The sequence below is a fragment of the Typopeltis vanoorti genome, chromosome 12, assembly GCF_054136105.1.
Source record: "Typopeltis vanoorti isolate ZY-2024b chromosome 12, IOZ_Tvanoo_1.0, whole genome shotgun sequence".
Classification (NCBI taxonomy): Eukaryota; Metazoa; Arthropoda; class Arachnida; order Uropygi; family Thelyphonidae; genus Typopeltis; species Typopeltis vanoorti.
Window position 1 is genome coordinate 55,962,707 of NC_143560.1, and position 27,769 is coordinate 55,990,475.

General features: G+C 36.0%; 1 protein-coding gene across 5 annotated transcripts in view; it reads left to right on the forward strand.

Moving 5' to 3' along the window:
* LOC150100806 (DNA (cytosine-5)-methyltransferase 3A-like) overlaps positions 1-27,769 on the forward strand; it is a 745,691-nt gene that overhangs the window by 271,232 nt on the left and 446,690 nt on the right. For 4 of the 5 annotated variants that reach the window (XM_090401182.1, XM_090401184.1, XM_090401185.1 and 1 more), the window contains exon 5: positions 15,351-15,878. The exons of the other annotated variant lie outside the window; for it this stretch is intronic. In XM_090401182.1, coding sequence (XP_090257308.1) covers positions 15,351-15,878 — 528 coding nt within the window. The remainder of the gene's footprint in view (positions 1-15,350; positions 15,879-27,769) is intronic. 5 annotated transcript variants of the gene reach the window in all.

The following is a 27,769-nucleotide window of genomic DNA, read 5'->3' on the forward strand; positions in this document are numbered from 1 at the left end:
GAAGACAAACAAGGTAGGCATTAGATGGATGAGTAGTATCAAGCTTGATCTGCAAAAAAAAAATGTTATGGAGAATTTACAAGGAGAAAGGCGATCAGTACACCCATGAGCAGTACAAGGCTCAAGCTAGGAAGATTACCAGCATAGTAAGAAAAGCTAAATCAGATTATAAGAAGACTTTGGCCAAGGAGATCAAGGGTAATCCCAAAGAGTTCTTCCACTATGTAGCAAGTAAAAGGAAGAATGACTTCGGAAGGATAACTTTAGTGGGTGCTGATGGTATTGAGGTGACAAATTCAGATGTAATAGTAGAATTACTGACTGATCACTTTTCAAAAGTCTATCACCCAAGTGAGGATATCTCTGTACCTGTAGCAATAACTAACGTGAGAATTGAAGTTAAGAAATCAGAGCAAATATACTAAATTTGGTATATTAATAAATTTAGTATATTTGCAATATACTAAATTTTGCAAATTTAATATATTGCAAAATTTAAATGCAAACACTGCTGTAGGTTTAGATGGAATATCAGCTTGGAATATCAGTTGCGTGAATGTGCAAAGGAATTGTCAGTGCCTCTTAGCCTCTTACTTGGTTATTTAACTTAAGTTTGAACTCTGGTATGGTCCCTAGGGAGTGGAAGGAAGGCAAAGTAGTTCCTTTGCATAAAGGTGGCTCTAAAACTGCGGTAGTTAATTACAGACCAATCACCATCTCGGGAGTGGTGGTAAAAGTATTGGAAAAGTTGGTTAAAGACAAAATTCAAGAATGGGTGGATCAGGATATGATACTGTATAGGGGCCAACATGGTTTTGTTAAAGGTCGATCCTGCCTTAGCAATTTATTAGCTTTTTATAATAGAATGACATCTGAGTTGGAAAGGAAATGGCTACATAGTGGTACTTCTGGATTTTGCTAAGGCTTTTGACAGAATACCCCATGGAATACTGTTGCACAAATTGGAGCAGATGGGGTTGATACTAAACTGGTGATATGGATAGGAGAATGGCTCAGAGAGAGATACCAGAAGGTGGTGTATGGAGGAGACAAGTCCAGGATGAGGCAGGTGACCAGTGGTGTGCCTCAGGGCTCTGTGCTTGGGCCATTGTTGTTTAATTTGTACATAAATGATATAGGAAATGGCTTAAAGGGAGATATTCAGTTGTTTGTTGATGATGCAAAGTTGGGTAGCGCAATAAAAAATTAAGCTGATGTTGAGAATTTGCAGGATGATTTAAATAAGCTGGCAAAATGGGCAAAAGGTAATGGATGTCAGTTCAATGTGGAAAAGTGTAAAGTTATGCATTTTGGGATTAAAAGATTACCAGCTGTGTACTACATTGATGGAATGGTACTCCAAGAGATTGATGAGGCTAGGGACTTAGGGGTGTTGGTGGATAGGGAGATGAAGTTCAGGGGACACATTGCTAAGGTGTCCAAGATTGCACATAGGATTACTTTGTTATTGAGGAATACACTAACATACAGAGATAAAGAGGTTATTATTCCCCTTTATAAAGCGTTGATACTTCCACATTTGGATTACTGTGCTCAGGTCTGGTCACCTGGATTCCTTGGAGGTGAGGAGGTTGTGGAGCGGGTTCAGAGGAGAGTGACTAAGTTGGTGAGTGATGTAAAAAATGCTCCCTACATTGATAGATTGAGATCTTGTGGATTATCAGAGGTTGGTTGATAGGCAGAGAAGAGAGGATAAATAGAAACATTTAAATTATTAAAAGTTTTTTATAAGATTGATGCAGGGGAAGTGCTTCAGCTGTGTGTTAGTGATGGAAGAACAAGAGGTCATCCCTGGAAATTAAGGAAAAGTGTGGTTAACAAGGGTGTGAGAAGGAGATATTTTGCCTGAAGAGTTGAAGTGAGTGGAATGTATTGCCTGACTCAGTTGTGAATTCTTCGTCTGTAAATGAATTCAAGAAGAGATATGATAGATATTGTTTTGATGGTTTGGGTCTCCCGCAATGAGTCTACTGACTCCATGGAGATACCCATAATAATAATAATAATGCTAAGAAACTACTTTTCCAGAAAACACTGATCAATTCCATATCAAATCATACCTCAGCATATAGCGTACATTACAAATTATTATAATAATACATATAGAAAAGCAACCCATTGATTCTATGTACCAGACTTGTTAAATAAGCTTCCATATGATATAAAGAATCTAATTTCATATTCTGTTTAAAAGAGAACTTTATGGTCCCTATATACTCAACATGCGGCAATAGCAAATGCCTGATATTAAAGTAGCCACATGAAAAAAAAAAAAAAAAAAAAAAAAAAAAAAAAAAAAAAAAAAACTATTAGTAGTCTAATTATATACTGTAATTATTGTCAGTGTTTTTACCAAAGTCTTTGCATGACTTTTCCTTATCTAGTTTTATGCACTGCTTCTCTTTCTTGCATTTTTTTTTTTTCATATTCTCTCAGATAGCATGCTGATTTACTTGCCAGGAACTTTTGATATGCTAGCTTCTTTTCTTTGATTGCCTTCCTGGGTCCACCTTGAAGTTCTGATTTTTCTATCCTTGCAGACAACCTCACCGCAGTATCTGCCACTGAATCTCCAAGGTTTGGTTCTTGTTTTCAAACTCTTTCATTTTTTGGTAGCATTTGTATATTTGAGTCCATGACTCACTTCTGAAAACTGCTCAACTTTGATTCATTTTAAAACTCTCTTACACACTTTTCTTTTCAATATGATATTCGATTTTATCCTGCTCAAAACTAAATGGTGATCACTTCCTATTCAAATCCTCGGTATAGTCTTGTGTTCTGAACTAGTGTGAAGATATCACTATCAATGATAACATAGTCAATGAGGCTTTTCTTATTTCTTGTGTCCTCTCTCTTTATGTGAATTTATGTACATATGTATGTTGAGATATAGTGTTAATAATGACAAGTCCATGTCCTGAACAGAAATTCAATGGGTACTTATCATTAATATTAAGTTTGCACTTTACTCCAAATCTTCCCAAACATTTCTATATGTTGGTAATCATTTCTTCTTTGCTGTTTAGATTTTCAACAAGGACCAACTTTTCCTTTTTATTTTTGTGTCAGCTGTCTTTGCTAATGCCTGAAAAAATTCCTCCACCTCTTCTGGAACCTTAGGCACAAACAAGTCTCATTGACCAATTGCACATTCTGATATTTGTCCATGTCATTCTACTTGATATTGCCTACCATCTGAGAAGATTTTTCTCATACATAGTTTTGAATACTATAAATACTTCTTTTCCCTGATCATTATTGCCTGAATATAATAACATCTCATACTTGTTGCTTAGAAGAATTTTGTCTTCTTTGTTTTATTATTATCTCAAGACCTCCATGGAGTCAAAGACTCATCGCAGAAGGGCCCTTTGTCATACTATACCTTAAATTCATTCAAATTCTTTGCAGACACCACACTCTCAGGCAATGCATTTTAATCGTTCACAATTCTCCATGCAAAATACCTGCTTCTCACTCCATTGCTCACACCTTCCTTATACAGCTTCCAGGGATGACCTCTTGTTCTCCCCCATCTCCCACTATTTTAGAAAAACTTCTTCAGCCATAATCCTATAACATCTCCCTTACCAACTTGTATGTCTCTATTATGTCACCCCTCTTCCTCCTACTATCCACTAGATTGCAAATTACATCTTCTCAACTTTTCTTTTTTTTTTTCATACACAATATTCCAGAGACCAGAAACTACCTGAGTCTACTGCCTCTTGACCCTTTCCAACATTTCTTCATCCTTTTAAAAACTAGGTGACCAAATTTGTGTGCAATAGAATATTGGCATAGTGGCAGCTGTTTTGAGGCATTATGGTGTGAGATAAAGGTGAACAGAATGAAATACTTAGTCAGATGTTGCTATTGATCTGGTAATATGGAGGGTAGCGATCATAGCCCCAAGTCTCCTCTTTATCCTGTTTGTCTTGTATACTCATTCTCTGAACTCGTGCTACCCACTTCTTCATTCATAAGCACTACTTCAATCTCTCCTTCTGTACTCTTTCACTCTTTCACATTGCTTCTTAGTTGCTCAGATTCATTCTCTGCACTCATTACTCTTCCTTCCCGTAGCAATCTCTCCAAATGCAGTCCATAGTCCATAACTCTTAATTCATTTCATCCTTCAAACTCAATCTACACATTAACAAATTGCACTCCTTTCTCTTCACACCTTTCTGCTACTTTTCACACCTCTGCCTCATCTCATCACTGTCATATCTGGGCAACATACTGACTACCTTTCCTATCACACTATTATCTTTTATCCCTTTCAACAACCTCCTGATATCCAATCTTACATTCTGCTTGTTCCTGGTCATGTCATTTATTCCTACTACCACTACCAACTCTTTTGCTCTCTTACTCTTCATATCGTAATGCCTCGATCACTCTATTCATTTTACCTCCTAGACAAAACCTTGTGCATCTTCTCATTTACCATGCCTAATAATGAAATCCCTATACAGTGCCACTTGTGAGTATTTTGTTACTTCTTTCCTTTAGATATCATTCATTTCAGTCTTCTTTACTCTTCCATACATATCTACAGTTCTCTTCATTTCACTCCATATCTGCTTCATCTCTGGCCTCATCTTTACCAACTGAGCTTTGAAATCTTGCATCAATTTTCCACTATCATTCATTCTTGCTATCTTATCATCAGTCACACAAGCTTATTTGCTGCAAACCCAGCTTGCCATCATTTTAGTAATACCCATTATGCCAGTCTGGTACTTATTCAGTTCTTCTGCTAGTTCCATTTCTTTGTTTCATTGATGCTCCTGATGTTGATGGTGGCCATCTTGAACTGTGTGGATGTTGAGTTAGAGTTTGTTCAATTATCTAACTTTTCATTACACACTGTTTTCCTTAAAAAAACAGTGTGGGCCTTGCTTAACAGGGCAACAGCCCAGCCTGCAGGAAATTCTGTCATGTTGCACCATGATTTGATTTTGGATTAAGCCAATAAGAATACAATTTGGTCTGCTAAATCCCAAATTGCAATGAGAAGGTGAGGAATGAACATAGATTCAGAAGTACCAATTGGTTCTCCTCATTCCTTAAAAAACTATGCAGAGGTTTTCTCCAGTTATATCTGTCTTAGATCCTAAAGTGACTCCTGTCTAGTATAATGCTAATTTTTATGTTTTAGCTGATTTCCCTCTTATTCCATATAATTTATTCAATTGACTTCCTACAAGGTTTGCTCTTCTGTTGTCTATTTACATATTTAATTTGAGATTTTTAGTAATAAAAAAAATGGGCAAAAATAATGGAGATATTTGACTTGTTCCACAGGTTCTCTAATGAGAATGCAGTTGAAGTTTTCAAAGTTCCTGCTTGTTTTCATATTTTTGCATTTTTTATTGTTGATTTTTATGTCAGTTTTGTGACACCATCTTATCCAGTTAGTTCAGTAAATCCTGACAACATGCACTAGATCTGTTTAGGAATATAACTTCATCAGCATCAAGTAAAGAGCCACTTTTGATATTTCTGATTTTGATATGTTTAATGCTAGTTTTTTTCATAATGTTATCCATATACACTATCTACCAATAATTGTCCAGACACCCCTGTTATTTGAAGTTATGAGACATTCCAAGTTATTTATTAACATAAAAACCAGTGTACAGATAGTAGGAAGCATCTGAAACAGATGTTATAGCAACATGACATGAACTCATGACTTTGAGAGAGGCATCATCTTGGGCTGCAACATTGGTGGTATGTCCATAGGTGTCATTACCACTGAACTGGAGCATTCAAAATCAACATTTGGTGATGCCATCAACAAATGGAGATGTTCTGGCATCACTTGTGCAGGAAAACACACAGGGCAGCTGCCGAAAATGACTGACAAGGACAGGAGGGTGTTAAAATGCAAAAACCAGCTACAATCGGCACAGCCCGTCTGTGATGAGTTCCAGAGTGCCAGTAACACCATGGTGAGCACTAATACTGTACGAAAATAACTCCATTTACTGGGTTTCCACAGAAGAGCAGCAGCACACAAGCTAAACATCACACAACGAACAAGGCAGCTCGTCTCTAGCCTGGTGCAAGGAGCATGTGAACTGGACAATTGACCAGTGGAAAATGGTACTCTGGAATGATGAATCAAGGTTCACCTGTTTCCAGTCTGGTGACAGAGTGTGGGTGTGGAGGCAGCCTGGTGAACAGTTATTGCCACAGTGTGTTGTACCTGCAATAAAGTTTGGTGGTGGAAGAGTAATGGTGTAGGGTGCATTCAGATGGTTTGGAGTGGGACCAGTGGTCATTGTCCGTGGTTCCATGAAAGCAACTTAGCACCTTGATATTATGAATAGTCAGGTGCTGCCTACACTGTGGACTTTTTATGGAACAGACCTGTGTTACTATCAAGATGACACTGCCTCATGCCACGAAGCTGGAAATTTAACGCCCACCTCTTCATGGAATGGTATGAAGAGACGGGTGTTAAACAACTGCCCTAGTCTGTGCAGAGTTCCTGAACAAATTGGAATGGCAATTGAGGTCCAGAGCAGCACATCCTTGATCTGTCGCTGAACTCAGTGCTGCTGTGATAGAGGAATGGAGACAAATTCCAACTGATGTCTGCTGCACATTGGTGGAAATCATTTCCTCAAAGGATGCATGAGGTGATCAAAGCCAAGGTGGACATATCCAATATTAGAGTATGCCTGCTGGTATCAATTGTAAATTGTTAAAGTGTCTGGACAATTATTGGTAGATAGTGTAGATGATGAATAAGAGTGGACATGGTGTGTCCACTCTTATTCACTGATTTTATATCAGGTGAATAAGAGTGAATAATTTATTACACCTGACTTTATATCAGACTATTTTCCAGTGCTTCCTTCACTTTGAACTGCTGACTTACAATTTAAATATTTAAGATTTGTAGCACACCTTGTTGTATGCTTTTTTTCTGGATCCAGAAAACTTAAATACAGATCCTTGTTATATTTCCATGATTTCTAAACTACTTGTTATATAGTGAAAATGTGACCCTCCCTTGTTTTTCTTCATATTTCTCTTTGCCAATTTGTTCTTAGACTTTTCTGAAGAATGTGCTGGAATAAATCTTACAAGGAACATTCAGCAGGAAAGTATGTCCACAATTCTCACTTTCACTTTTATTTCCAATTCTACAGACAGGCTCTAGCAGAATGCTTCATCCACAATTTGACTTTCTGATCAGTTCATCTGAATTTTACAGTGAATCCACTGTAAAACTTTTATATTTCCATATTTGAACTTTCTGTTTGATTATCATCTACTTCAGCTGCTTTACCATATTTCAGGGTTCTGATGGCCTTTTTTGTTTCAAGGATTGAAATATGCTCTTGACTGCACTCTTTTTGAATCTCTCACCACAGCTCTATCAATACTTAATGTCAGTTAATAATCTTTCAAAGTAATTACTCCAGACATTCAGAATATCAAATATCTTGTTTTTATATTATTATTATTATTATTATTTCGTGACACCTCCAAGGAGTCCAAGGACTCATCAAGGGAGGACACCTACTCTACAACTCTCCATCTCCATCATTCCATCTACCAACTACACCGAACCACTACTATTATCATCTACATCAATCAGGGCCGGTCCGAGAATATCTGAGGCCCCTAGGCAAAGAAAATTTAGGTGCCCCTATTTTGTCTTTCTCTATATATATTTTGTCATACTCACATAAACATAAGCCCCAAAGTCTTATCGCCCCTAATGATAAAACCAGCCCTGACATCAATGCCATCTACTGCTCACCACCACCACCACCACTAGTATTTTTTGTCTGTAAATTGCATGCGTTATGAAGGACTGATGTGTCTGTATGCAGGATGCTCGGATTTTTCCCAAAATCCGAGTTTCCGGGAATAAACCTCTGCTAACTCCATATGAGATTGGCTAAGTTACCTTCAACTGAAAAAGCCCATATGAAGATTCCTCCTGTCACGATGAGAATCGAACTCAGACCTTTTTCAATTGAAGGGCACAACATACCATCATTCTTCCAACTGCGCTACAGAGGTACTTACTAATGCACTTAATAATGGTCCAAATATTGTGGAACTTCACATGTAACCTTCCTAGTATCTGATATTCCAATATTACCTCTGTAATCTCTGATTCCTATTACAGTACATTTGAAGATTTTTCAATAGCCTCAAGAGCATTTATTATTATTTTCCTGACCTTCATGGAGTCATATAAGACCCCTCATGATAGGTAAACACAGTACTGTCTTAACAGTATTGTAGGCCCCTGGGCAAAGCAATGCACTGGGGCCCCAACCCACCCATCTACAAAAAGTGTAAACAGTCAATAAAATTAAGCCTACTATACTACATTAAGCATACTATACTATAAATAAAATTAAAATTTTATTTATAGTATAGTATGAAAAGTATTTAGTTATTGATGTAGTGTGCACTATCTCCAGTTCTCTTTCTTAGCTCAGTGTTCCAGAGAGAGAGGTCGAGTAATTTATACACTCTGCTAAGAGATCTCTAATGAACAATATGGCAGCATGGGGCCCCTGCTCAGTGTTTTCATGCCTTAAGACGGCCCTGGGTAAACACAATACCAGACAACACAAAGCCTCTTGTGCCACTCCTTAAACTCATCCGCTGTTTGTATATTTACCATCTTCTCTTACCACTCTCCATGCAAAAACTTACTTTTTACAATTTTACTCACTACTTCCTTTTGCATCTACCAGAGATGGTGTTTGTCCTTGTTCCTTCTCCTCATTCTACTATACGAAAAATCTAAAACCTCAGTATTAATCCAATAATACCCCTTATCAGCTTAAATGTCTTGATCACATCCTCTCTTTGTCTCCTATTCACAAACTCTGCAGTTTGCCTGCCCTCAGTCTGTCCTCATAACCAACAACAACATTGTACAGTCCTGATATCATTTTTGATATCCGTCTCTGTAACCTCTCCCTAAGATTACTTTATTCCCTTCAAATCTCAGTGACCAGATTCAGTGACTGAGCACAGAAATCCAGATGTGGTCAGATCAAAGCTGTATACAATGTGTGTGACTGTTTTTTTCTTCAAATTTTCTATCTACAATCATCTCAGTATCTCTGCTTCTTCCTCTTCTTCCAGTATAACTCCATCAAGTGAGTAGGAAACATTCATTCTGTTGATTCCAAATTTCAAAGCCTTAAATTTAGTTGCATTATACTGATAAGTCTATTGTTCATTTGCATACATTTCCAGCTTATTCCAATCCTCTTGAAGAACCAAAATATCAGCATTATTACTAATAACCCTCCGAAGCTTCACATCATCTGTAAACAACTGAATATCTCCTTGCAGTCCAGTGACAATATCATTGACATAGAAATCGAACAATAATGGTCTCAATACTGTGAAACTTCACATGTAACCTTCCTACTATCTGATACTACTCCCCCATATACAACTTTCTGATATCGATCAGAAAGCTATTTTAAAGGGATTTGAAGTTGTTGCAGGAGGTGAAGGATAATAATGTCATTGGGAAAATGGTTAGTTTGTTGCCTAGATATGACAGTAGTGAACTGCAGTGGCGCACCCAGAGGGGGGGGGGGGGGCAAGGGGCCCGGGCACCCCCCAAAGAAAAGGAAAAAACACTAGAAAAATTTCCAAAAATCTTTTCCTAATTAAAATTCATTTTTTTTATTTATGTTGTGTGCTACTTCTGAATTAGCGATCACTGCAGATGCTCAGTTATAGGTCATATGCGATGTGTAGTGTGTATTTGCAAAACGTCTACTCAACCCCCCCCCCCCAAAGGTTAAATCCTGAGCGCTCGGCCCCCTCCAAGATTAAATCCTGAGTGCGCCACTGATGAACTGAGAAGACGAGCAGTGATACTGAATGACAAGATAGTTGAATTATGTCTAGCAGAGAGTGTTCAATTTATGAATGTATGGAATGAATTTGAAGGGAAGTTAGAATGGTTCAAAACTGATGGAATGTATTTGAATGGGTTTAGTGTTGGTCATTTGGAGTGATTGTTGTTTTACAAAGGATTTATATGAAATTAGTACCACTAAGAGTCAGAGAGAGTTTGCAAAGCAGGTTGCAGAAGGACACGAAGAGGATGGATACAAAGGTGAGGAAGTGATTATAGCAGAGCAGAGCAATGCAGTGCAAAATGGTGGGGATGATAAGAATATGAATGAAAATCAGAGTCAGGATCACGGAAACGGGGATGTTCAGAACAAAGAGAGAAGTGCACTATACCAGAGAGAGAAAGAGTAAAGAGTGAATGTGTTGATGGGATGCTCTCAAAGAGAGGAAAATTGTTATGCTTGTATACTAATGTATGAAGTATCAGAAATAAAAGGGCAAAGTTTGTAGCATTGATCAAATCAGTACACCCAAAGATAATTGGCATAAATAAACTTTTGTTGACTAAGGATGATATACTATCAGGACTCGAAATGGTAGGATATAGAATTTTCCATAAGGATAGGAAGATGAAGAGAGGTGGGGAGGGGGAGTATTATTAATGGTAGCAGAGAAATTGTGTCCTTTAAGAGTGGAAGCGGAAAATAGTAGTACATATGAAGATTTTGAAGATGTTTGGTGGGAAGTTGAGATCAATAGAATAGTATATCTAATAGGATGCTGTTCTAGAACAGGGAATGTGGAGAGTACTGATTGTAAAATGTTTAGGCAAATTAGTTGGGCAAGTAAATGGAAGATGATCCTAATAGGAGATTTTAATTATAGGAATATGGATTGGAAAGATGAGATAGTGTATAGTAACAAGGAGAATGAATTTGTTGAGTTTCTGTGAGATAACTCTCTAAAGCAGAATGTGATGGAAGTAACACAAGGTTTATCAGTGTTAGATTTGATGATATCCTTACGGGATGTGGTTGTGAGTGCAGTATCAACACTGCCACCTGGTGATGAAAGTGATAATGAGGTATTGGTTTGAAAGGTAGTCAAACAGGAAAAAGTTGTTATCAAAGAAGATCTATATGTGGAACTATTAGATGGGTGATTATGAGATGTTTTGTAGTCACTAAAGCCTCCATAGCTCATTTGATATAGACGAAGCCCTTTGGTTGGAAAGACCTGGTTTCGATTCTTGTCAGTGATGTGAGGAACCTTTATCTGGTCTCTTTAGACGAAAGGTGAGTTAGACAGTCTCATACAGCGGTAGGAGGGCTTTCACCCGGAAACTTGTGTTTTTCGTCCCCTAGAACAGGCAAACCGGCCCCGTGAAGACACGCATCTACAGACATAGGACACACTGGGAGGCATAAGGCTAACCACCTTATCCTCCAGTTGCGGTTGCATAGTCCAAGAATACTCGGAAAGGTTGTGGGTGCTTAAGTGCCTGTTAGGACTACTGATAGGATTGTAGTCTACTAGCATCAGTGCATTGGGTTGATGAATTGCATAGAAGAGATGTTGACAGTGCATGGGAAATGATAAGGTAGCATCTAATACAAGCAATGCATAAATGCATACCAAGAGTTAAGCAAATAAATAGAGTAGGAGTGAAAAGATGCATGAATATAAACTGCAGGCCAGAAAAGTTACAAGCATGGTTAAAAAAAAGAAAAAGTGGATTATGAGAGGAGATCAGCCAGTCAGGTCAAAGCTAATCCAAGGGAATTTTTTTGCTGCAATGCAGCAAGCAAGAGATAAAATAATTATGGCAGGTTGACACTGGTGGATAGTTGTGGCAAATAGTTATCCATAGCAAATGATATAGTGGAATTATTTAAGTGAAATTATTATTTTGGTGGAACTGTACTTCAGAAGTGAATGAGATTTGTGATCTTGGGATGATAGTAGACAGGGAACTAAAGTTCTGAGGGCACATTGGAAGTGTTAAAGAGTACATTGACATGTAGCAGTGGTGCACTCAGGATTTAATCTTGGGGGGGGGGGGCGAGTTGAGTAGATAATTTGAGAATATACACTACGCTCAGTCATAGGTCGTATTGCATAACCTATGACTGAGCATCTGCAGTGATCACCAATACACGATACCCGTGATCTCCTCTGGCCTGGCTCGGGCAAACGAAGTAGTGCTTGGTCCGTCCAAGCACTACTTTATTTGCCTTGCGTTCACAGCGGCTGTGATTCCTGAGAGCTATAGGGTATTCCTACCTTACATGACCACTAATTCATAAGTAGTATAGAAATAGAAGACACGACACAAATAAAAAATGAATTTTCATTAGGAAAAGAATTTTGGAAAATATTCTAGTGTTCTCCCCCCCCCCCCCCCCAAGTGTGCCACTGACATGTAGGGATAAGGAGGTGGTGGTGTCTCTATATAAGGTATTGATCAGACTACACATGGACTGTTGTGCACAAATTTTGTCACTTGGTTTTCATTGTGATGTGAAAACATTAGAGAGGGTTCAGAAATGAATGACCAAAGTATTATCAGGACCCTGGAGTGTTGGTTATGAAGAGTGCTTGTGGCAATGTGGATTACAGAGAGTTTGGTGGATAAGAGGAAGAGAGGAGATATGATGGAGACCTTCAACTTGGTTAATGAATTCTATCATATCAATACAGAAGGAATTGTAAAAAGAGCAGGTGTTAAGATGGGAAGAATGAGAGGCCATCCCTGGAAGTTGTATAAAATTACATTAGTGAAGAATAATGCAAGGAGTAGATTTTTTACATGGAGAGTTGTCTGTGAGGAGAATGCATTGCCGGAGTGCATCGTGAATGCAAGGAGTGTAAATAATTTCAAAGTCCATTGTAATAGACATGTTGCTGGTTGAGCAACATGGCCTTCTATGATGAGTCTAATGACTCCATAGAGGTTGCCAAAATAATAATAATAATAATCTACACAACATGTATATGTCACCTTTTTTTTCTTGTAGAACGTTCAGGAATCCCAGTTTCCTGATTGAATCTTGAACAACAACAACAACGATAGAAGGACATTATTTCTTAACTTTTTTTTTTTTGCAAGCTAAACTTGAGTTTAAAAAAACGTATAATCGACTAAAAATCTGCATAGCTAAAAATCACATTTTTAATCGTAGATCCCCGCCATTAGATAATAAACTTAAATTGTAGTAACATTTCTTTAATGATTTGAACTGTAGGTTGCTATCCACAAAACTTAGTTTTTTAAATATTTTGGGCAAAATGGCATTCTTTTAATTGAAACCTGTTGGCGTTACAGTAGGCCATCAATAAATGAACTTATGCTTTTTTTTTATTTACAAATACTAAGTTTCTTCTTTATCTCATATAGTTTCTTTTTCGATTTTCTACATCATATATTATATTACAAATAGTATATGACGTTTAACCTGAAATGTTTTTTTTTTTTTCCCTTTTCGATTACAGTTATATAAGATATGAACCAAATTGATATGTAAGTTAAGGATAGTCATCTGATTATTATTTTTTTAATCTCCTACATTGATCCTTCTCTTTTTTATGTGTTCACATTTGTTTTTGGGTATTTTGTCGTTGGCAGCATGTTATTACAAAGATCAAATTATTTGTTTTCCGTGTTTTGTGATTATCTTCCCCGACCTCACTCTCATTTTCTTTTGTAGCCAATCGGGTATGTCCTTTGACCCCACTCAAAATTAACGCGCGAACTGGCAATCGCTTATTGTCGTTCCGAACTGTGCCATGATATATCATATATAACATGTTTGTCATTATATTTATTTTATTAAAATTCGATTACTCTTCTCTATCGAACCACAGTAACGATAATTTGATCCCGTAAGTTCAAGTACATGATTTGCACGGATCTTACATTATTCATCTTGTTGGCGCGTATTTTAAATGTGTTAAACTGAGGTTTGCATTTGTAATAGTACCAATTCTTTTCCTTTTACTGATGATGGCAAGATCGTACATTGGGAACTATATATTACTGGGATAAAAAGATCAAGTTTGTTATGGGTTCATATAAAATGAAGGATGCGGAAACTTCACTTTCCATCTATTGTGACGAGTCAAAGCATGTTATTATTATTACGTGACACCTCCATGTGTTTCAGCAATGAGATTAAACCATAGTGGTCTATCAGTTCAAGGAAACATAACGCATGCTTACCTAGATGTTTTTAAACGTTTCTTGAAAAACGATTTTCATTAGGATATAGGTGGGAAAAAAAAAGGTTTTATTTATTTATTGTATACTTTTTCCCAGTCTTGATGATTAAAAACTATCCAGTGGACTATAACTTTTTTTCAAATTGTAACCTGTGCATATAGGTTACATCTCAAGACAACAAAATACATTTCAATCAGTTAATAATAATAAAATGCCTACTACTTCTACTTTCACCAGAATTACTGTAGGCAACATATTTCAACAAACTTACAGATATATCTATAAATACACACTTTGTCAACGCTGTTAACCCATAAATATATGGGACCACCCTGTTTTATATGATATCTATTTTTTTATCTGTTACAACCCCTAATATTAATATCAGTATCCTGTGATGATACATTGATAAACCTCAGACAATAAAAAATTTACTTTCAATAAGAGCAGAAATAAAGAGGACTGAATTTATAGATCACAAAAAGAATATAAATCTAAAGATGAATTTAACAGATAATTACAAAGAACCAGAAATGGAACTGAAAGAATTAAAAATTGAAATTGGTAGATTAAACCAAAATGAAATTCAGTATTGGACAAAGGATATTGAAGAAACTCAAGAAAGTGAATTAAGTGGTAGAGAATCTGTTTATGAAGAAAATTTTGCTCACAGAAGTTATAATCAGGAGATATGGAGTCATAGAAGAAGAAGAAGAAGACGACAACAAGCAAATAGATGGAGGCACTTCTTCCGACCTTACCCTTCTCCATTCCGAGGTTACAGGGTAAGTTTTTCCTAGCAGTATAGTTTTATTGGATATGCCATTTTGTTGACTTATTTGTGTTATCTGTATTTTAGATATTTATTTATTTGTTGCCACTGTCCATTAATTTTTGATTGAAATTGATGCTGAAATGAGGGAAATATTTACAAAGTAATGAATTATATATAATACTTATTATTATTATCCTTCAGTTTAGTAAGTTATATATCACAGATTCAACATATCACTTATAATCATGCAGAATTATTGCTTAATTTACAGAGATTGATTCAAGAGTAAAACTTTCCAAGTTCATAATCAATTAGGAAGAAAAGGCAAACAGATATTAATTAATTCACATAGTTATCCTTTAAGAAGTGTGTTGCTTCTTGGTGGCTATAACGTAATTAATAATAATTTCATAAGGCTCTATACAAGAATTTAACTGAAATGATTTATATTTTTTGTAGGCATACTTAAGTAACTACACTAAAACATCTAGTTTAAACAAAAAGAAAAAAAAGAAAAAGAAAAACAAGAATAAAAATCCTTTCAACTACAAAAAAAAGAAAGGAAAGTCAAAAATGAAGTCCAAAAACAAACGTAAAGCTTCTCATGTAAAATTAAAAGAAGTTAAAATTCAGTTAGTTCCAGAAGACTTAAGTTTAACAACTCGAATGCCATCCTTACCGATATGTACTGCTGAAGAAGCAGATTCATCTTGTGAGCGAGTGGGTGTTATCCCATTTGATTATGAAGAAGCTAAAAGATCACCAACAGATAATTCATTATTATTACCACTTCTAGAAAATGAAATGGAACATAAGAATGGCGATAATTATGAGGAATCATTCTATGAGGAAGATTTCAGTGAAATATCTTATAAAGAAAAGAAAAAGAAGCGTGATTTTTTAGTTTCATCATCAGGACTTAAAAGAGGATCTAATGGATGGGAAGACTGTCTTCGACCTCGGCCAGCACAGGTTCAGCATTATCAGGTATGTGTTTCCATTCTTTTTTCATTGCTATATATGGTAGTATCCTCTGAATTCTGTATGATGTAGTGTTCAGTATTCTGTACTAACTGATGGGTGGAGGAATACCATGAATAGAGCATCAGTCTTACTACATTTTTGTGACTTTAGTGTAATATGCAATATTTGATTGAAAAAAAAAAAACGATAAAGCATCATTTGGCTTTTTTTTTTTTTTGCGTATGTGTGTTCTTATCATTCTTCTCAAACTCACAGTTCTGCCATTGTGCAGGTGTCAGGATAAGAGAATATTTGTTCTTAGTTGGAAAGTCATGGATTCAAATCCTACCATGTAAGAAATCTTTATGTGGACTTTTATGATGACACTGACTTACTTGCAATAGGGAAAAGTCCCTCCCCTCCAAAAAAAAAGTGGAGAGAGGGTTCTGCTTCACAAAATGGAACAATTTTATCCTCCTCCAACTGTAATTTGTAGATTTTGGTTTCAAATTATAGGCTGGCATTAGCTGAATCCAGAGGTGTCAAGGTAGATTGAATCCTGGTGGTTCAATGGTTGGACCTATAATGAGGTACTTGTTTGTGGTTCATTCCAGAGTCTTCTCTACTAGTCCTGGGGACAATCATCTGGTATTCCACAGTCCATATGAGAGATCTGGAGGCAAGGCAGCATGCTGGAAGTGAAGAGATATCTTGATGAATATGAAGCTACCTGTTATTTCTGATTTTCTTTATTTCTTTGATGATAGCTTCTTCTCTTCTGAAGCATATAGGAGTGATGTGGGAAAGAAGGTAACCGTGGGAGAGCAGTAGATCATAAGTTACCAGAAATGGTACTTTACCAAACCTAATAGTAATGAATTATCCTAACCAGATAGAAAATAATCCTGCTGCCACTTAGTGCCTGGGGGGAATGTGAGTATGGTGATATGCAGGTGGGAGGAGGGGGGAGTGTCAGGGCCATGCAGACAGGAGACTGGTGTTGGTAGTATGTCTACAATTCTTTCACCTTCCATTGTACTCTACTCTTTAATTAATTCTTCCTCCACACAACAATGAAAGGTGTGTCCAGATTCATTCTTCAAAATTCTGGTATAATGGCTATATCACAAGAACTTATTAAACATACAAATGCCTGACTAGTTTCATGTACCAACAAGTACACTTTATCATGAGTGCATTTATAAGAGTAAATAGTTCATCATCACCATGGATTTAGGCCTAGTATGGCCTATTCCGACCTTAGAAGTCATCGTTTAAGAGGACGCCCTGGTTTTCTTTTTCCTAATGGCTTGTACTTTAAGGCTTGTTTTGGTAATCTTTCTATTTTCATTCTTTGAACGTGTTCCATCCATTTATGTTTATATTTTTTAATTTTTTTCTATTACTGATTCTTGGTTTAATTCTTTCCTAATTTCGTCGTTTCTTTTGTGATCAAATAGAGTATACTTGGCAGTTTTTCTCATAAACTTCATTTCTGCTGTTGTTAATCTTTGTTTGTCTTTTTGTTTTATTGTCCAGATTTCACTTACATATAATAAGACTGATAGGGCTAATGTATTGTATACGTTTAGTCTGGTTTGTTTTTGAACTAGGTTTGGTTTAAATATAGAGTTAATTATACCTATCTCTTATTTTTAAATATTTTGCAATTTTTACATTTATATCTTTTTCATTTTTATATGTGATCATACATCCTAGGTAGTTAAATTAATTCACCTGTTCTAAGATCTTGTTATCTATTACTATCTTAGTTCTTGCTGGATCTTGTCCTTTAAAGGCTATAGCTTTTGATTTTTCTGTTGATATTATCATACCATAATCTTTGGCTATCTCATTTAGATCTAAAACAGCTTTCTGTAATTTATCTTCAGAATCTGTCATTATTCTTTGGTCGTCGGCAAAAAGGAGAGTGTTTAAGTTCACAATAAGAGAAAGTTTAATATCTTGATGGAAATTTTTATTTCATTTAGGTAAATATTAAAAAGAGTTGCTGAGAGGTGACATCCCTGTTGGACCCCTTGGTTTATCTCTCACGTATATGATAGCTTATGATTTAATCTTATTTGTATTTGATTATTTTCATATATACTTAAGATTGCTTTTAGGATATTATTTGGTATTTGTCTTTCATTTAATATGTTAAATAAAATGCTTCTTTTAACTTTGTCAAATGCTTTTTCAAAGTCAATAAATGCAATATGTGTTTCTAAATTGTATTCTCTTCTTTTCTCTATTATTAATTTTAGGTAAAAGGCTGGGTCATCCTTTTCTAAACCCATTCTGCACTTCTAAAATAAAGTTTTTAGAATATTTCATTAGTTTGCTATTTAAAATTCTGATATATATTTTGTAACAGGAATTTAGTATACTGATACCTCTATAGTTTTTAGGGTCATCTCTATTACCTTTTTTTTAAAGATAGGAATCACAATTGCTTTTTTCCATTCTATTGGGGGGTTACCAGTTGTATAAATTTTATTTAAAAATAATAGGAGTCTTTCTTTGAATCTTGTTCCTGCGTATTTATACAGTTCTGAATCTAGCTTATCTTCTCCAGGTGATTTTCCATTTTTTGTTTCTTTCAGGCTGATTTCTAATTCTTCTTTAGTTATTTTCTTTTCATTAAGTGCTTGCCAGTTGTCTTTTTTTAAAATATTTAACTGTCCACAATTCTCTGTAGAAATTTAGAAATTCTTCTAATTTCAATTCAGTGTTTAATTTTATGTTTTTTTCTTTAGTATCTGCATTTAGCCATTTCAAAATCTTATATACATTGGGTCTTATTTTATATAAATCATGTTCTAAATTAGACACAAATTTGCTCCATGATTCTCTGTCTTTTTTTGACTTCTTTTTTAGCTATGACTCTTATTCTTTTATATTCTATTTCATCTTCCAATCTTTTACTGTTTACTGTAAAAGAATAGAAGAATATGTTTTGCTGTTTTACTGCTTAACCATGTATGATAGGCTTCTTTTTTCATTTTGACTATTTCTTTGGTTGTATCATCCCATATCTTCAGTTTTTTTCCTTTTATTGAATTTTTTGGTCTTTCCTAAGCTTTCATTTGCTGCTGCATTTAGTGTTGTTTTTATATTAAGCCATTCTATTCTATTTCTTCATTTTGTTTTATTTTATCTAGATATTGGTTAATTCTTTGTTCATATAGTCATTGTATATTTGTGTCATTTAATAGTCTAGTTTTATAAACAAATGTTTTAAATTTTCTTTCTGTTCTTGTTACTTGTAGCCATTTAGGTGGTACCAGTTGTATAAATTTTATTTAAAAATAATAGGAGTCTTTCTTTGAATCTTGTTCCTGCATATTTATACAGTTCTGAACCTAGCTTATCTTTTCCAGGTGAGTAAATAGTTAGAGACCTAAAACATATTACAATAAAAGAATTAAAAGAATACAGTGGATGAAAAACTAAAATAAACAACAAACATGTGAAGCAGATGTACCAGCTAGGGATACAGCATACACTATCTCCATGGTCTGTAAATATAGGATTTTGGTGAAAGAAGACCAAACTTGGTGCAGAATCATTTCTTGATTCTTATTGCATTGAGTGGGATTGTGTAGCATTTTGGAAGCTTCTTTAAATTTTCTGACAAAAACAGTTAGGTCAGTATACATCATTTATGTTTTTTGCCAAAGTATCAGATGACCCTCATTGGTTATGTGAAAGCCAAACGAGATCTATGTTTTAATTAATTTATTTTTTTGATATTTTAATAATGTTCTGACATGCAAGTTTCTACAGACTGCCATGTTTGACCAACATACAAATGCTGCACAAATATGGCTTTCTATAGGAAGGTGAGGAGATTTCAGATGTTGTAAGAATCTGGAGATTTTCTATAGTGAAGTGAAAGTCACTTTTATGCCATGACTTTGCCTCTTACATATGGGACCAGTTAAAAATAATAATAATAGGACTGTACAATATGAGTTATGAGGATCGACTGAAGGAATGTGGACTGCAGAGTTTGGTGGATAGAAGAAGGAGAGGTGATATGATCGAGACTTTTAAACTTTTGAGAAGCAGTTACAGAGTAGACATTGGAGAGTTCTTTCACTTGGTGGAACGGCAGGAAGGAGCGATGACAAGGGGCCATCCCTGGAAGTTACGAAAGGAGGCTGTGCGCAAGAGGGTGAGGAGTGGTGTCTTTGCTTGGAGGGTGGTTGAACCTTGGAATGCATTGCCTGAGAGAGTGGTTGGAGTGGGAACGGTCAATGAGTTCAAGGAGTGGTATGATAAACTTTGTGTTTCCTAAAAATGACCTCCCATGATGAGTCTTTTGACTCCATGGAGGCTGGATAATAATAACGATAACTGGTGATGTATTCCTCAGAATTTATAACAACTGTAACATTTCCTTCATTTACTTTAATAACTACAATGTTGCTGTTTTGATGTAATTTTTTGAGTTCTATTAGTTTCATTCTTGGAATATTTCTCACTTGTAGTTTAGCTCAAAGTAACAAAAATGTTGTTTGAATGTGGATTATGTCAGCAGAATGTCCACTACATGCCTGGAGGGAATGTGAGTATGGTGATATGCAGGTGGGAGGGGGGGGGGAACTGTCAGGGCCATGCAGACAGGAGATTCCATTGTACTCTTTAATTTAATTGATTATGAAGAAGCTAAAATATCACCAACAGATAATTCATTATTATTATTACCACTTCTAGAAAATGAAGTGGAACATAAGAATGGTGATAATTATGAGGAATCATTCTATGAGGAAGATTTCAGTGAAATATCTTATGAAGAAAAGAAAAAGAAGCGTGATTTTTTTAGTTTCATCATCAGGACTTAAAAGAGGATCTAATGGATGGAACCTTGGCTATGATATCCACTTTGGACTGTAATGGGCTTAAGCAGAATTAAAACCCTTTGGTAGTAAATTCTTCTCTATTTGAGACCTCTATGAAGATAAATTGATTACGAGTGGGATAAATGTCTGTTCATCTCATCTCATCTTCCTTTTACCCTCTTTTATGTTGTGGTGTCAAGGATTAATTAATCATCAGACCTCAAACCGTTCACAGGATAAGGTGGTCAGCCCTACACCTCAGTGTACCTATGTCCATAGTGTTGAGTTCTCAAGGCCGGTTTGCCTGCTTTGTGGGATGACAAACCCAGGATAAACTGGAGAAAAAAACCCTACTGTCCATGCCCAACACCAGCTAACTTGGCTATGGCTGGGAAAGATCCTTCAGCTCCTCACATCTCCGATGGGAATCGAACCTAGGACGCTCCTTTCCCAGGCATATGGTTGCGAAGTACACAGCCACTAGGCTAACCAAATGTAGAACGTGTCTGTTCTACATTTCTTTTTCTGTGCAGAAACATGTTGATTTTTTTAAAAAAATGGTTTTGCTCCTATTAGAAATTGAAATAGCTTTGTTGGTAGAAAGTCTGTTCTGCGATGTCCCACAAATCTGTGAGAAGTGAATATGTCAGTTCAGAATGTAAGGAGAATGTTCTGTGATCAATTCCAAAAAATTTCAAATCTGGTTGCAGCAATTCATTCTTTGTGGAAGGAAATTTCTGTGCATTGATAGATTTTGTATGCTGCTAAAGCAGAATTTAATTTGTGTTTAAGCTTTGTCCCTGCATCTAGCTAGAAAGGTAAGTTATTCAAAAAGTTTTTTGTTTCACATGTAACTTTTCTAGCCTCTTAACCTTAAAAAAAACGAACTCACCACGAGTGTGCAATAAAAGTTTTAGATTTGTGTGGTTGTAAAGACATTCTTCAAAATTACAGTGCAAAAAAACTTTGTTAAATATACAAATACATGACTGTTTTGTGTGCCGAGAGGTACACTTCATCAGGAGTGTGTTTGTAAAAGTAAGAGGCTTACAGTGTATCACAGTAAAGAATAAAATGAAAACACCAGTTGAAAAATTAAAATAAACAATGAATCCTTAAAGCCGATATTCCAGTTCTTTGTGATGCATATCATACATTCCACATCTACATTGTGTACTGTGATGCATATCATAATCATGTCTGTAAATGTGAGATTTTTGATGAAAGAAGACCAAACTTGGTGTAGGATTGTGCCTTGGTTTGTATTATATTGAATGGGAATTTGTAGCATTTTGAAATCTTCTTTAATTTTCTGCACATTGTATTATTGTGATAAAAAGTACTTTGAAAAGTAGGGATAAGGTGGTGGTGCTTCTATATAAGGCATTGGTCACACCACATATGGACTATTTTGCTCAAATCTGATTGCCTTCATTGTGATGTGGAAATACTAGAGAGGATTGAAAGACAAATGACCACAATGATATTGGTATTCTGGAGTATTGGTTATGCAGTGTGATTAAGGGAATGTGGATTACAGAGTTTGGTGGCTAAAAGGAGATATAATAGAGACCTTCAAGTTGGTTAAGGGATTTTACTAGATTAATGCAGAAGGAATTATGAAAAGAGTGGACAGTAAGATGGGAAGAATAAGATGCCATCCTTGAAAGTTGTATAAAGATGTAGTGAAGAAGGGTGTGAGGAGTAGATTTTTTACATGGAGAGTTGTTGGCAAGTGGAGTCCATTGTGAAATATTATTATTAATGCAGGGAGTGTAAATGATTTCAAGATTCAATAGTATAGATGTTTTGTTGGTTGCGTGGGTCACTCAAAATCAGTCTTCTGACTCCATGCAGATTACTGTAATAATAATAATGGTAATATATCACATTTCTGTGTTTTTTGTCAAAGTACCAGATGGCTCTCATTGGTTCTGTGAAAAGCTAAACAGATTTGTGTACATGGCAATCAAAATCAAAGTATCCTTGTTTAAGTACTTGTGGAGTACCACCCAGTGATCCAAATGCTGCGAAACTTTGCAGGAATACCTTGTGCACTGTGCAATATCTGAGAAAAAAGTTCCAATATTCACCACTAAGGGGGGCTCTGTATGATGTATCAAATGTAGAGATAGTAATTTTTCTATGTGTATAAAGAAGGAGAAAAGCAACACAAACATAAGTAACACATTTTTATTCACTTCCATTATGCATTCACAGTCTGTACTGTTCAGTGCGCTGCCTTTCTCAGTATGCCACAAACCGCATCCTTTGCACAATGTGTTCAATGGCAGAATACAGCTGGTTGGGACATGTTGTGTACATGCTGCACTATGTTGTCTTTCACTACTGGCAAGTTATCAGAATAATCCTGGTAAACCCTGTCTTTGAGAAATTCCTAAAGTCTGAAGTCACAGGGGGTTAGATCAGGTGAATGAGGTTGCCATGCAGTGGGAAATGCATTGCTGATTACTCTGGCTTCCATGAAATGTTCTCAAAGAATCTCCTGCGCAGATCGATCGATGTGTGGAGGGTCCCCCCCCCCCCCATCCTGCATGAAAATGACCGAATCCATGCACAAGTGCTGTTGCCAGCAAAATTGCTTATCATATTGCGATACTTCTCAGCAGTAAATGAGTAGGTCACAAGACCTGACTGGTGAATGTCATCAAAGAAGAATGGTCCAATGATAAACAATACTCTAAACTTGCACCAGACACCAGACTTTGGGTGAATGCAAAGTAATTTGTTGGATTGTATGCCAATTTTGCATAACCCATACCCAGCAAGTGTGGGTACTCACAACTCCTTTCAGGTGAAAGGAAGCCTCATCTTTCACAAAATCATCCACGGCAAAATAGCATCCAGCTTCACTCAGGCAAGGAATGTTAAAGTGAATGTCAGTTGACTTTCAAAGTCCTGCAGGTGCAAGTCAGTCCTGTGTCAGGGTTATCTTGAATGGGTAGAAATGCAGAATCTTTCATAGAATTTATCAGACAGTTGCGTGAGGCAAATCCATGTATCTTGATACAATACATGCACTGCAGGAACCAACGTTGTTATTCATGGTCTGCTCCACAACAGCAGTAGCAACTTCATTCACTTGTTGTGAACTGATTGGTTTGCGATCTCTGCCAGGTCTAACTCCCAACAATCTCGTTTCTTCAAAGCGATTAATCATTTGTTGCAGAGCAAATGGAGATGGTGGACCTCATCAACATTTGTACAGATGAAGAAATTTGCAGAGCACAACAACAGCATTGCAGTTCTTTAGGTAATACAGCTTCATCAGCAAAACACATTGGAGTAAGGTTAGTGCCATTACTTTGGATGATATTAACAACCAGAATAAAGTAACAAATCCTGTGTCCATCTTTGTAAATCCTCCTGACACCTGCTGAGTTCCATGAAATGCAAATTCCCTGCATTTGGTGTTTACAACATTCCCTCGTGGTGAATTTTGGAACTTTTTTTTTCAGCTATCACTTCCATATGTATCATGCACAATGTATTCCTGCAAAGTTTTGCAGCATTTGGATCACTGAATGGCACTCCGCACGACCTTAAACAGGGATACTCTAATTGTAATCACCCTATATATTCAAATTATTCACATTCAGTTTTATTGTAGATTACAGAAAAATCTATAACAATAAAGAATCCCAAAAAACATTAAAAAAAACTGTAACCAAACATAATTAAAAAAAAAGTAACATAAATCCATCCCCAGAAAACTACAAATGTTAATAATACTTGCTGAAAAAAAAAAATTTATTACATTCACTTCTCCAACATTCATGCACCACTTCTTACAGCAGGCCTCACCGTTTATTCCTAGTTGAACCTCAGCTGGCAAACTCAACCACTACCTCTCACTTCATGCCTTATAGGATCCTTTCTCTTGTTGGTAAATGCAAAATGTTGACCCTCCCCATTTTCCATTTTGATCTATTCTCACTCAAAATTTCTTATCAAAACTTTGTTGCATTTGTTTGCTGTTTCTGTTGTTCTTCAAATTCTGATAACCACTCTAACTTCTTCACTGTTTCTATTCTTTCGATCCAAACATCTTCTCAAAAGTGTTCATCCCCTGTTCTGCCCAAAATTCCATCTGGTTAGTTCTTCAATAAGTGTGTGAAGCATTTTCCAGAAAAAAAATAATTAAACAATATCACAAGCAAGTTGAGAACAAATCTCCATCTTCACACATCCTATACTTCATCCTGCAACATCTGCAAAAAAATAAAATAAAATAATCAATAAATCCAAATCTAATTTTCAAAGGACCAAATGCAGGAAACTTGCTTCATATCCAACGAGCAGTTAGGTCTGAATTCTAGCCTCTACCAACTTTTTTTTCCCCACTGTCTTAATTTCACTCCCGAAATACTGAATGTGTGTATAATTTGCTGTCGTCTCTCTCTCTACCTCTCCCTATGTGATAGAACAATCTTATCCTCCTTCCACTTCCCTAGCAAGTTCAGGTATTTAATTTAAGTCTCGGCACTAATATGATGCCAAGACTAAATTAAATATTCTTGTCAGAGGCACTGGCAATCCTTTTGTATGTTCTTGTAATAAGCAGGTCTATATCCTATCTATTCTCTTGCCCTTATTTGCAATAAGATTCTACACTATCCTATGTACTCACAGTTTGCCTACCTGTTATTGCAGCATTTCCTGACACATTAATTAGTCTTATCTGCACCTAGATAATTCACCTTTGCAAAGCTATCACTGAGTAGTTCAACTATTTCTTCTGCTTCTGTCACCTTTCATTGCGAGAGATCATGGTAGTGTGGCTATCTTGCTCATTCTCTTTGGGATTATTTTCTCTGTGCTCAGCCTATTTCCTTTCATAATCTGCTCACCTTGCCTTCGCTTTGTACAGTTTGTGAACTTAAACATCACATTTATCTTTATATATATACCAGCTACTCCATAACATTTTCCTTTCTTTCACTTTTTTTTTTTTTTTCTTTTTTTGGTTTGGTTAGATGAGTGGTTAGCATATCTGCTATTCAAATGCACTTATGGGAGGTTCAAATTTTACCAGTGGATGTTTGTGATTGCCTTACTAACTCTGTGTGAAAAGGAAATCTGCCCTACCACTTCTAGCAGAAGGCTTCACTCCCAAAACCCTATGAGGTTCAAGAATGCTTATACAATGCCCAGTAACATCAAAATGTGAAACTATCACTTTTTTTTTCATCTTCTGCCTTATAATCATTTACTTATCCATTTAATTTCTACCATATCTAACCTCTTGATTTTTTCCCTTAGAGTTTCTTAAGTTATTGTAGTGTTGCAAATCTTTTTTTATGTTTGTCATAATTACCTCTCTGTGGTTTCACATAATAACCCTTCTTAATGGAAAATTCTGCATATTTAGTCACTTTCTAAATTAACGCTGCATGATTCTTCTCCCTGATTAGAGGGATGGTTATGGACAGATTCTCTGATGTTATTATAAGAATCTGCACTTTCATACTCTGAGTGTCATATCTCATGCTGATTTAGGTAATTTTCTTTCAGCATCATTTCATTTCATATCTATCCTTTCCTCCTTCCATTCCATAATCCAATAGTTACTCTCCCATAATAATTACTCACAATATGCTCATTGAGCTAATCTGTCAGTACATGCCAACTGCATTTTCCTCTGCATCCCTTGGCCTATATAGCATATGACTATTTATACTGTTCTGTTGGCCCCTATTTCATACCAGAAAGCCTAAAATACAGTGCCTTCCATGATCCTGTTCCCCTTCTTGCTGAACTTCATTTCTTTTGCTGTTATAATATGTTCTATCCCTAATTACTCACTTATTTCACTAATGCATATAATTTTTGTTCTAGTTGAATTAACCAGTTTCAGAAGTATCTTTATTCCCAATACTTGAGACATTAGTATACATATATGAATTGCGGTAACTTCTTGGATTCACAGGCAGGCATTTTTGCATCATTTAATATCATTCAGATTTGAAACATGAGTAAGTTCAAATATGAATAAAATTCACACTCACTTGCCTCAAAGATGCTTCAGTATGTGCCTGTTTGCATCTACCCTAATAGCTCTAGTTTCCTGATTTTGCCTTACTTTCTAGGCAACACACACACACACACACACACACTCACACTCTCTCTCTCTCTCTCTCTCTCTCTCTCTCTCTCTCTCTCTCTCTCTCTCTCTCTCCAGATCCTCTTAAATGCAAGAGGCCATCATTCATATGCAAGTCTTGTATACAAAATTAATTCCATTCCATCTATGAACTTCACACTAACTCAGTCCTCTTCCACAGTCCATGCATTCTGTGAATTTCACACCATTCTTTCTATAAAATCCATGCTTTGACTCATTTGCTATCTTGACCTTTCATCTCAATTCACTCCAGTTATATCATGACAACAAGTCTATAATCTTTACTATCTCTCATCTTTTTTTTTTTTTTTTTCCAGTGGCATTTTTATATTCTTTTTCTCTTTTCATTCCATACTTCTTATCTTTCAAATCATTGGTGTGCAAAAAGTCAACTATTTCACTATTCTTCTTTTTGTTCTAATACCATCACATACATCTTCACAAAAAATACGATTTTGTAACACACTTATCGAGCATTCCCCTTATCATGGAATCATCATACAGTATTGTCTTTCCTTTCTCTCTCCCTTTCTCACTCTTTCCATACTCTCCTTTCCTTTTCATTTCTTCCTTCTCACTTCTTTTTTCCTCCCTTCCTTCTCTCCTCTGCTTTACAACTTGTCAGATGTGTCTTCAGTTGCTTGAGCTCATGCTTTTTCCCATGAAAGAATCTATGTAAGTGCTGTTTTTTTTAATTATTGCCAGCTCACCATTCTCCTTATTTCCCACCACTTTTATGTTATCATACTTCCATCTCACTCCTATTATCATTCATATTGTTTTCATTTTCACTCACTCTTGCAACTCTGTTTTCCAGCACTTGTATATTCATATCTCTTGTCACTATCATTTGCTGCCCTGCTATCTTTCATTTGATATGACACACATTTCTGACAATTTCTCACCTTTTACTCCCCAAATCT